The sequence below is a fragment of the Gorilla gorilla genome, chromosome 10 (assembly GCF_029281585.2).
Source record: "Gorilla gorilla gorilla isolate KB3781 chromosome 10, NHGRI_mGorGor1-v2.1_pri, whole genome shotgun sequence".
NCBI classification, from domain to species: Eukaryota; Metazoa; Chordata; class Mammalia; order Primates; family Hominidae; genus Gorilla; species Gorilla gorilla.
The window spans coordinates 81,505,912-81,517,191 of record NC_073234.2 but is presented as its reverse complement, the minus strand read 5'-3'; the positions used below and the strand labels follow the sequence as shown (position 1 = coordinate 81,517,191).

Sequence of the window (11,280 nt, the reverse complement as noted above, 5' to 3'; positions counted from 1 at the left end):
CCGGCCCCCTCCTTGCGTCCTCCCCCTCGCGGCGAGGCTGCCCCTCGCCCAGGCTGCCCCGCGCCCGCGCCCGCCGCCGCCGCCCGCAGCGATGATATTCCCCAGCAGCAGTGGCAACCCCGGCGGCAGCAGCAACTGCCCGACGCCCTATCGCAAGCAGCAGCCTCTGGTCCCAGCCCACCCCATGGCCCCTCCCAGTCCCAGCACCACCAGCAGTAATAACAACAGTAGCAGCAGCAGCAACTCAGGATGGGATCAGCTCAGCAAAACGAACCTCTATATCCGAGGACTGCCCCCCCACACCACCGACCAGGACCTGGTGAAGCTCTGTCAACCATATGGGAAAATAGTCTCCACAAAGGCAATTTTGGATAAGACAACGAACAAATGCAAAGGTTATGGTTTTGTCGACTTTGACAGCCCTGCAGCAGCTCAAAAAGCTGTGTCTGCCCTGAAGGCCAGTGGGGTTCAAGCTCAAATGGCAAAGCAACAGGAACAAGATCCTACCAACCTCTACATTTCTAATTTGCCACTCTCCATGGATAAGCAAGAACTAGAAAATATGCTCAAACCATTTGGACAAGTTATTTCTACAAGGATACTACGTGATGCCAGTGGTACAAGTCGTGGTGTTGGCTTTGCTAGGACGGAATCAACAGAAAAATGTGAAGCTGTTACTGGTCATTTTAATGGAAAATTTATTAAGACACCACCAGGAGTTTCTGCCCCCACAGAACCTTTATTGTGTAAGTTTGCTGATGGAGGACAGAAAAAGAGACAGAACCCAAACAAATACATCCGTAATGGAAGACCATGGCATAGAGAAGGAGAGGTGAGACTTACTGGAATGACACTTACTTACGACCCAACTACAGCTGCTATACAGAACGGATTTTATCCTTCACCGTACAGTATTGCTACAAACCGAATGATCACTCAAACTTCTATTACACCCTATATTGCATCTCCTGTATCTGCCTACCAGGTGCAAAGTCCTTCTTGGACGCAACCTCAACCATATATTCTACAGCACCCCGGTGCCGTGTTAACTCCCTCAATGGAGCACACCATGTCACTACAGCCCGCATCAATGATCAGCCCTCTGGCCCAGCAGATGAGTCATCTGTCACTAGGCAGCACCGGAACATACATGCCTGCAACGTCAGCTATGCAAGGAGCCTACTTGCCACAGTTTGAACATATGCAGACGACAGCGGTTCCTGTTGAGGAGGCAAGTGGTCAACAGCAGGTGGCTGTTGAGACGTCTAATGACCATTCTCCATATACCTTTCAACTTAATAAGTAACTGTGAGATGTACAAAAAGGTGTTCTTACATGAAGAAGGGTGTGAAGGCTGAACAATCATAGATTTTTCTGATCAATTGTGCTTTAGGAAATTATTGACAGTTTTGCATAGGTTCTTGAAAACGTTATTTATAATGAAATCAACTAAAACTATTTTTGCTATAAGTTCTATAAGGTGCATAAAACCCTTAAATTCATCTAGTAGCTGTTCCCCCGAACAGGTTTTAGTAAAACAAACAAACAGATTTTTTATCAAATGTTATGATGCAAAAAAAAAAAAAAAGAAAAGAAAAAGAAAAAAGAAAAGAAAACTTCAATTTTCTGGGTATGCACAAAGACCATGAAGACTTATCCAAGTGCATGACCGGATTTTTGTGGTTTTGTTCATTTTGTGTTTAATTTGTGGTTTTTTTTTTTCCAGCTGTATGAAATGGGCTTTCTGAAGTTTAAATAGTCCGACTTCACCCATGGTGTTCTGTGCTTGCAGTGCGAGTGTTGCTGTAATTCAGTGTTGCCGTCAGTGAGACGGAGTCTCGGTCTGTCGCCCAGGCTGGAGTGCAGTGGTGCGATCTCGGCTCACTGCAAGCTCCGCCTCCCGGGTTCACGCCATTCTCCTGCCTCAGCCTCCCAAGTATCTGGGACTACAGGCGCCCGCCACTATGCCCGGCTAATTTCTTGTATTTTTTGTAGAGACGGGGTTTCACCGTGTTAGCCAGGATGGTCTCGATATCCTGACCTCGTGATCCGCCCGCCTGGGCCTCCCAAAGTGCTGGGATTACAGGCGTGAGCCACCGCGCCCGGCCTGTCTTTCTTTCAATGCAGTGTGAAGTGTCTTATCCTTTTCTATGAATTCCAATTTGCCTTAACTCTTTTGATGCTGTAGCTGTTTCAGTAAAAGTTAGTTCAAACTAATGATGTAGAATGCTTTGACCAAATGAGCTGGTCTATTATGCCTTGTAAAACAGCAGCATAGGGCTTTTAAAAGGTAGTCAATAAAAGTTGCTGAGATTTTGGCTTTTTAAAAATAATAATAATAATAATAATAATAATAATAATAATAATATCAAAGGGTTAGGATAAAGTCTTTTGTGACTCATCACTCTGAAGCCCAAATACAGAAAAGAAAATAAAGGTAACAGCATCTTCCATTGTTCACTCCTCCAATAAAAACAGAGCCCTGAATTACTCAGGGAAAAGGCCACTGTTTAACACAGATTTTGAGATGTCCTTTTCTCAGCCAATTATCAAAGCCATACAATAAAACTGCATCCCTCCTAGAAGCTATCTTCCCTTACATAGATTTAGAAAATTAATATGACAAAGGCAAAAGAGGCAGGGATTTGGACAGCTCAGTCCTAAAAAGCACTGAGCTACACACAGAGGGACCAACACTCAGGGAGGCCTAGGTTTAGAGCACAGTGGAGGATTCATTTAAAAGAGATTCAGGAGGGTAATCTAGGTCAGCCAATCACATCTGGCCGAGGCTGCTGCGGACTGACTGTCATTATCATCTGACAGGTGTTCAGTGGCCCAAATGAACTGAGTTAGTTTCATTCCAGCTTCTAGAGAACAGGTGTGCATATCACCAAACACGAGGGGGAAGTCTACTTTTATAGTTGGCACTAATTAACATCTTTGCTGGCAGGCTTAGCAGAAAGGCCAAAAGTTCAATGGCTGTGGAAGGGACTGATTTGCTTTGGAACAGGCAGGGACACATTGATGAGCCCTTGTGAAACCACAGTTCTCAAACAAATGCCCACAGCCATGGATCTCCATACCCTGACACATGCCTGGGTGGGCACATTCTATGGATGGGTTACATTGAAGTCCTTGAACTCTTTGGAACACTCAGAAAGGCAACAATTGTCAGCAGCCCCACCACCAAGTAAAATATAAAATACATTGCTAGATGCATTTCAAGCCTTGTCTCTTCCATAATATTCTTGTTTCTGATCAGATCTCTCTGAGTACTCTGTATCTTTGTTACCTGTTGGGCATTCTGTCTAGCAGTGTTGCTTAAATGATTTTTATAGTTCTGCACATCCAGACAAGTTCCTGGGATAGTGACCTGGAAGAACTGGCCTCCTCTTAAGTTGTGAGACCACCTAAGAGACTCTAGAACCTTTCAGTTTCCACCTATATCCTAGACAAGCTGCAGACTTTCACTAGAGCCCAGCTTGTCAAACCTAGTTCCTCAGCCTAGTCAGAATCCAAAGCTGCATTCCATCCCCTGCTCACCACAGTCCTCATTCTTCTCTAGTCTCACCTTATCTTATTCTCCAACCTTGTCCTTTCTTTTCCAACCAACTGATTTCTCTTGCTTTTACTATATACGTGGCAATTCTTTACTCTGTTCCTTTGAACAAATTATTGCCTCCACCAGGAATATTCTCTCCACTTCTTTCAACCAATCCACTGCAATGACCCACTTTTTCCAAGACTTGGCTTGGAACTCTCTAACGAGAGGAAGCCTTCTCAGACCTACCACTCAGTGGGCATAGTTACCATTGCACTACACATTTTGTGTTTGTGTTATCTTTCTGATCACCAGGTTGAACCTTCAAGGACAAGACTATTATGATCACTGTCTCTCCCACTGTGGTCTAACACAATGCTCTGCACACAACAGATGTTCTATAAATATTTGTGAAGTAAGATGAATGGGATTGTCAAGATATTTAATAAACACTTTTTTTTTTTAAAGTAGAGAATGGGGTTTCACCATGTTGGCCAAGCTGGTCTCGAACTCCTGGCTTCACGTAATTGGCCCACTTTGGCCTCCCAAAGTGCTGGGATTATGGATGTGAGCCACCACACCTGGCCAGTAAACATATTAACAGAGAAGTAATTTTTCTTAAACTAGAGCTCAGTCAGTGGGTCCACTTTTGAAACACTATAAATTGACGATAGAGGTAAGAGTGTTAAGTAAAAAGACTGATTGGCCACCACACTACTTGGCCTCTGTCACTGTGCCACTCCCACCACTTCTCAACCAGTCAGGACAGGAATTACCACTGAAGATGTGTGTGCTCTTTGCCAAGGACCTTATGCCATTTAACCCTAGGAGATAGAAGCTATTATTCTACTACTAACATTATGCAGCGAGGAAGATTGAGGCTTAGAGACATTAAGCAATTTGCTCAGAATCGCACTTTAAGTGGAAGGTCTCTCTGATTTAAACATTAGGGGACACTGAGCTAAGAGAAAAGGATGGGAGGAGGGTGGGGAGCAAACATGTGAAAAAGAAAAATCTTCGAGTCACATTTTTCAGAACTCTGTCCTGTCAAATCTTCCTTCATAGCTGTGGTGGCTGCCATGGTGCACTCTCCCACCATGACTCCACGGCGCCCCCCGGCCCCTTCCTTCCCCACCCTGTCCTTCCCCACCCTACTTGGCTCCCTCCTTGGGTTCCAGGGAGGCTCTGGTTCCCCAGCAGTAAGAGTTGGCTAAAGATGGCTCACAGCTGAGCCACAGTCTGGGAACTGTCTTGGTAGAAGGGAGCTGCCTCACCCAGCCACATTACTGCTCCACAAGAGGGCTGGTCAGATGCAGGGGTGCAAAGCTCAGAGTGCCCTGCCTGCCTCTGGGATGTCTTTGATGCGCCACCCCAGCTTCAGTGCTTCCCCATGGCATGGACTGAGGCCTCTATGACAATAATATCCCAACTCAACCTCTCCAGCTGCCCAATCCTGCCTTTTTCCTTTCCTCACTTCATTTGCTGTCCCTGAGAGCCCTCCCTTAAAAACCTCCTGCAGGTAAATCTGTGCTTCTGAGCCCACTTCCTGGACCTACCTGAAGACACGAACCAACAGTGAGAAAGTGGAAATGAGGGCCCAAAGCCTGTGCTCTCACCAAATACCAGCAGAGAGACACTGTTAGGCACATCCAAATCACCTTGCCCAGTTTCAGCTGTGAAAAAGAACGGGACATGGGCAGAGCTTGCCTCTGCCTCCCTCCCTGCCCTGATGCTCCCTTTGCTTCAGTTAGTGACCCTCTGTCCCCATCTCCCATCAAGAGCCAAAACCCCAACACCTTCTCTTTTCTTTCTTCTTCAAACTCTGCATTCAGGAAAGGATTTGATGAACTCAGCCACACAAAAGGAAACTTAATAAAATTAATCTATTACTGCTTGGGGATTTAAAATAAGCTAATACTGATTTTAAGTATAGACCAAAGGACAAATATGTTTAGCAACATTCCAGATATTTATTTACTCAGTAAAACATATATTTGAGCACTTAGTGTGCTCAGTGTTGGTTGCAAGCTGAGTGGAGGAGGGACTGTTTTAGGTTGTGGGTGGCCACCTCAGCCCTTTGAAAGCAATTCCAACGGATAACTCCACTGACTGAAGACCCTCATGGTCCCTCTATATTCGGGTCCCATGAGTGTGCATTAATTTTATGCTGATTCTACAAAGCCATTAGCAGTTGCTGGATTGCCACACTGCAACAGGCACAGACGTCTATGGGTAGGTCACCCCGCCCCTCTAGAACTAAGTAAAACCTAGAGTCTTTTCCTATGGAGTTCATTTCATCAGAAAAACAAGTAAGCAATCAGCTCCCTTTCTGCCCAAGTCAAAAGCATACTACAAGTTTTTTTCAAGATACTGGGAAATGGTTCAGAAGCAGCAGCAGCCTTTTAAATTCAGTCTTCCTTGATATTCAGCAAAGGTGTATTCATGTACTTTTGGACAGGTTGAAGATACAGGGCAAATAGAAAAAAATTCACCGACAGGGGGTATCTACTCTGGGTGAATGATTCTTTATGTCTAGAAGAAGAAATGTGGGAGATGTTGCTTCTAATTTTCTCATGTCTCAAAAATGAACATTGGGGTTGCTGCTCAGCTTGTCATAGGTTAATATATAAAGTTATGAGACAGCAGGCTCAGTAGGATGAGCAAGACACTGGAGACTCAAGGACAAACAATTTTTATTGCTATTTACTACTGCCAGCTTGCTAGGAATCCCCATTTAAGTTGCTTAATTTTTCTTTAAACTTCAGTTTTAAAAAAAGTAGATAAATACAGGTTCATTTCACAAAGTGCCATTAATAATTACTAAAATACAGATGCTTCTCAACTTATGAGGTTACATCCTGACAAACCCATGGTAAGTCGAAAATGCATTTAATACACCTAACCTACCGAACATCCCAGCTTAGCCCAGCCTATGTTAAATGTGCTCAGGACAATTATATTAGCCCACAGTTGGGTAAAATCATCTAGTGCTAAGGCTGTTTTATAATAAAGTGTTGACTACCTCATGCAATTCATTGAATACTGTACTGAAAGTGAAAAACAGAATGATTGTATGGGGATACTCAAAGTATGATTTCTACATAATACATATCACTTTTGTGCCATTGTAAAGTAAAAAAAAATCATTTTGTTGAATCATCATAAATTGGGACCATCTGTACACAGAATTGTCTATCCTACATTGTTCATTAATAATTACCAAAGATAATGTAAACTCTCTTTTTGGCAACATACATATAGCTTTTTAAATTTGGTAGACATATTTTCATTAATAAAAATATAGGATTTTTAAACACCTAGATGAGAATTCTTAACACACACACATACATACCAGGAGAACTACAGCAGAGAATAGTGTGAAGTATGACTCACGTGTGAGGATAAAAGAAGCTTTCAGGTATAACTGAAAGCTCTGGAATAATTTACCTTGATATACTGCCACAGATGACCGAGCATGGTTGAACGTTGTGCAGGTAGTGAATGGCTTTGGATATTTCTATTAATATACTGATTCGAATGTGCCAAGGGAGTGGGGCCGTGTCACCCTAAAACGACAACAGCAATTGGTTTGGTTGCACTTTCTGAGTAAAAACTACCTATGTATTCATTATGCAGACATACACCAGAATAGAAGTAGATAGCAAGGTGGGGTGAGGTGGGTGAATCAACGTTTTGGTTTTCCAAAACCTATTTTTAATTCCAGATGGGTTTCCTTCTGCTACTGATGACAGTTCTAGGCCTCTTTTATAGACAATGAAAATACTCAATACTTCTCAATATTAGCTTAATCAAAACATAGCTAGTAAGGTAACACTGCTTAAAAGTTCATTAAATAAGATTTTTAAGTTACTTGTGGTACAACAGTATGAGTAATTGAGACAATCTGCTTTTATTCTCATCCTAACTGAAACTTAACCTATTTGGAATCAATTTTTAAACTTAACCTCCAAAGACATCTAATGAGGAATCATGACATTTATTCAACCTCCTTCTCTCTCTCCCTCTCTCTCTGTCTCTCTCTCTTTTTTTTTTTTCTTTTTTTGAGACAGGGTCTCACTCCGTGTCACCCAAGCTGGAGTACAGTGGCAGAATCATAGCTCACTACAGCCTCCATGTCCCTGGGCTCAAGCAACTCTCCTGCCTCCGCCTCTGAAGTAGCTGGGACAGGCGTGTGCCATCATGACCAGCAATTTATTTATTTATTTATTTAAGACAGAGTCTCGCTCTGTCACCCAGGCTGGAGTGCAATGGTGCAATCTCGGCTCACTGCAACCTCCGTCTCCAAGGTTCAAGTGGTTCTTCTGCCTCAGCCTCCTGAGTAGCTGGGATCACAGGTGCCTGGCTAATTTTTGTATTTTTAGTAGAGATGGGGTTTCACCATGTTGTTCAGGCTGGTCCTGAACTCCTGACCTTGTGATTCGCCCAACTCACCCTCCCAAAGTGCTGGGATTACAGGCGTGAGCCACTGCGCCCAGCCTATTTATTTTTTTAGTAGAGGCGAGAATCTGGCTATGTTGTCCAGGCTGCCTCTTTCTCTTTAGAGTCTGTGTCACTGCTATGGTGATCCTTTGTATTGAAGGATACTTTAAAAAGTTATACAAATTAAAATTATTTAAGGAATAAGAGTAGTTGATGCCAACTCATTGGAGGTACAGAATCAAATATAATATAACATGGTTGCCAAAAGATTTGCTGGGTTCTTACCATATAATGAGTAAGAACCCAACATGGTTACCAAAATGTTGCACAGAACACATTAACTCAGGTATTTGCTCAGCCTTCTAAAAGTAAGAAATTAATCCAAGAAGTACTGCTTCCTTGGGAAACCCATTCTTGGCTTTCCCCTCATGCAAACACATCTTGCCTCTCAGCTCTCCCAGACGGTTTCAGCAGCTCTCCCAGGGATTCAAGGGGTCAGAGGATCAGACAGAATAATAGATAGAACTTACTACACACTGCAATCTGTCAAAAAGTGTTCCATTTCTCATGTATGGATAAACCAGACAGAACTTCTCAGTCTCTGTAAAATATGCAGCCAACTCTAGTATGTTTGGGTGACGAAACCTTGAAACAAAAGATGTTTTAAAGCCATCAAATTGCTTATTCAGACAGGAAATGAACAACACACTGGTGTGGGGGTAGTAAGGTGGGATGGGGAATAGGCCTAAAGCGGAATATAAATTCGGCCGGACACATTGGGTACAGACACAGATTTGCTTTCCAAATTGCTCTAAAGAGTTCTAACGGCCAGGTGCAGTGGCTCAAACCTGTAATCCCAGCAATTTGGGAGGCAGAGGCTAGCTGATCACTTGAGGTCAGGAGTTTGAGACCAGCCTGGCCAACATGGTGAAACCCTGTTTCTACTAAAAATACAAAAATTAGCTGGGCATGGTGGTGAGCACCTGGTTATCCCAGCTACTCGGGAGGCTGAGGCAGGAGAATTGCTTGAACCGGAAGGCGGAGGTTGCAGTGAGCCAAGATCATGCCACTACCCTCCAGCCTGTGCGACAAGAGCAAGACTCCACCTCAAAAAAGAAAAAAAAAAAATTCTAACAAATACTAGTTACTGCTTTTGGTTGACTGTAATCATGTAAATATAAATAAAACATCCAAATATAAGGTGGAAAATTTTAAAAAATAAAGATTTTTAAAGATTTGTAATGTTGGAAAGTTTACAAAAGATAGACAACACTATTCAATATTAACTTATTTTTATCAATATGAAAGACAATATGACTTATTAAGTAAAAACAGTGCAACTAAAATTGTTAGCTTGATTTATTTAAGTATATAAGTTTAAGTCACCAAAACATAAGAATAAAGACCATTTTCATTCATCCACTTATTGAGCACTACTATGTCAGGTACTGTGCTAGATACCAGCTACACAGCTCAAAAGAGATGTCAGTGTCTTCACAAAGCTTGCATTATTGTCTACATCCATATGACTAGTAATGTTTGATGTTGAGAACATACCATTGATTTTAAATCACAGATTTCTATGTCAGTGTAGTGTGCATTTCTCAGGCTTTTTTTTTATACCAGCTACACAGCTCAAAAGAGATGTCAGTGTCTTCACAAAGCTTGCATTATTGTCTACATCCATATGACTAGTAATGTTTGATGTTGAGAACATACCATCGATTTTAAATCACAGATTTCTATGTCAGTGTAGTATGCATTTCTCACGCTTTTTTTTCCCTAATAATTATTTATTAGCTTATTAACAAAAACTCTGTTCCTCGATTGTGTGTGCCATCACTATGAGCCCAGGTAACAACTATGAAATATAAAATGTGAAATTCACACATACTGTGAACTCGGTTTAATTCAAAAATTACTTATGGGACATCTACTATTTTCTGGGCAGGCTTGGGGATATTAAAATAAATCTGTAAAAAAGATTCTATTTATAAAAACCTATTATTCACTTCTGCAGTAGCAAAATTTTCCTATAAACACACACATTCCTACATATATTGTGTGTATGTGGCGGGGGAGGGGGATTCTGATTCCTTTTCTTCCTCTTCAAGGAAGGAAGCGTGTGTGTGTATATACACACATACACAATACACACAGAGACGTTTTTATTTTTAAATGTATCAAAGTCTTCTGTGATACAAGATCCCTACACCTATTATGATTCCAACTATATCTATGAAATGAAAAGCAGTGGATTGAAAGGAAATTGAGGTAGTGTATTTAACAGTCAGTGTATACCTGGTTGGTTCTCCTGCAACTTAAAATAATTCAGAGAGACGAATCTTTTGGAAGGCAGTAGATAGTGGACATCAGATAGACAGAGCCACGGCCTGGTGCTCTACTCTCTTGCTCAGAGAGGAGAAAAGAACATGTGCTTATTTTTAAGTATTACTGATCAAACAGAAAAACGGATACTTTAGAGGTTACCAAGGTATGGAACATGGAGATACCTTGGAGAAAGTTTGCTGGTTTTGTACCTATGGACCCATGCCACCCAACCTTTTGCTACAAATTTTTAAATCAGTAGGGTTTTAGATTATATACATCAGAAGGTTAGCAGATCTGATACCTTCTAAAATCACTTCAGCAAACGTTCTGAGTGCCTTGTTCAGACAAAATGATGCAGACCCCATGGTGTGGTAAACAGACTTGAACAACTAACCTGGGATTGAATCTCTGGTCTTTTTAACAGCTGTGTTAACTTGGGCAAGTTATTTAATCGCTCTGAGCCTGTTCCTTTAACTGTAATCAGTAATTAAAACATCTATTTCCAAGGTTCTTATGAAAATGAAATAAAAGGTTAAGCCAAAAGCCAGGTCCTCAAAAATTATTAGCTTTTTCCCCTTCCCTCGAGAAAGGAGGGAAAAAAGGAATCAGAAGCCACATTCTATGGAGTTTACAATTCTGTTTAAGGTAATTCCCTTAATATTAAACTAAAGAAACCTCATCCTTCAGGTCTCAGCTTAGATATTATTTCTATCAAGAAACCTATTCTGCTGCTCATCCCCCAAGTTATCATTCCCTCCTCTGTGCTCTGTATTTCCTCATCTTATCACTTAAATTAGACTATTGAAATTGTCTGTTTACTTAGGGGCTTCTCTCCCAATCCCATTTCTGATAGTACATTCTAAGAGGAGAAAGCTGCATCTGCCTTAGTCACATCTGAGAAGATGATTTAGGAAATAACTTGGATCTTATAGAAAAGGTAAGATCTACCTCAGTTTCCTCATCTGCAA

At 41.7% G+C, this 11,280-nt stretch overlaps 2 protein-coding genes across 3 annotated transcripts in view; one reads left to right on the top strand and one right to left on the bottom strand.

Moving 5' to 3' along the window:
* The window catches only part of IRAK3 (interleukin 1 receptor associated kinase 3), a 115,620-nt gene that overhangs the window by 13,304 nt on the left and 91,036 nt on the right, over window positions 1–11,280 (bottom strand). For both annotated transcript variants that reach the window (XM_055356996.2, XM_031001115.3), the window contains 2 exons: window positions 8,512–8,626; window positions 6,989–7,107 (listed from right to left, as the gene is read on the bottom strand). In XM_055356996.2, coding sequence (XP_055212971.1) covers window positions 6,989–7,107; window positions 8,512–8,626 — 234 coding nt within the window. The remainder of the gene's footprint in view (window positions 1–6,988; window positions 7,108–8,511; window positions 8,627–11,280) is intronic.
* Window positions 71–1,537, top strand: LOC109025072 (RNA-binding motif, single-stranded-interacting protein 1-like). The gene has a single exon (XM_055356998.2). The coding sequence runs from the start codon at window positions 92–94 to the stop codon at window positions 1,304–1,306; it is 1,215 nt and encodes a 404-aa protein (XP_055212973.2). The 5' UTR covers window positions 71–91; the 3' UTR covers window positions 1,307–1,537.

Bases quoted from the DNA above. Each gene is read 5' to 3' on its own strand.
- LOC109025072 (XM_055356998.2), top strand. From the start codon at position 92: ATGATATTCCCCAGCAGCAGTGGCAACCCCGGCGGCAGCAGCAACTGC.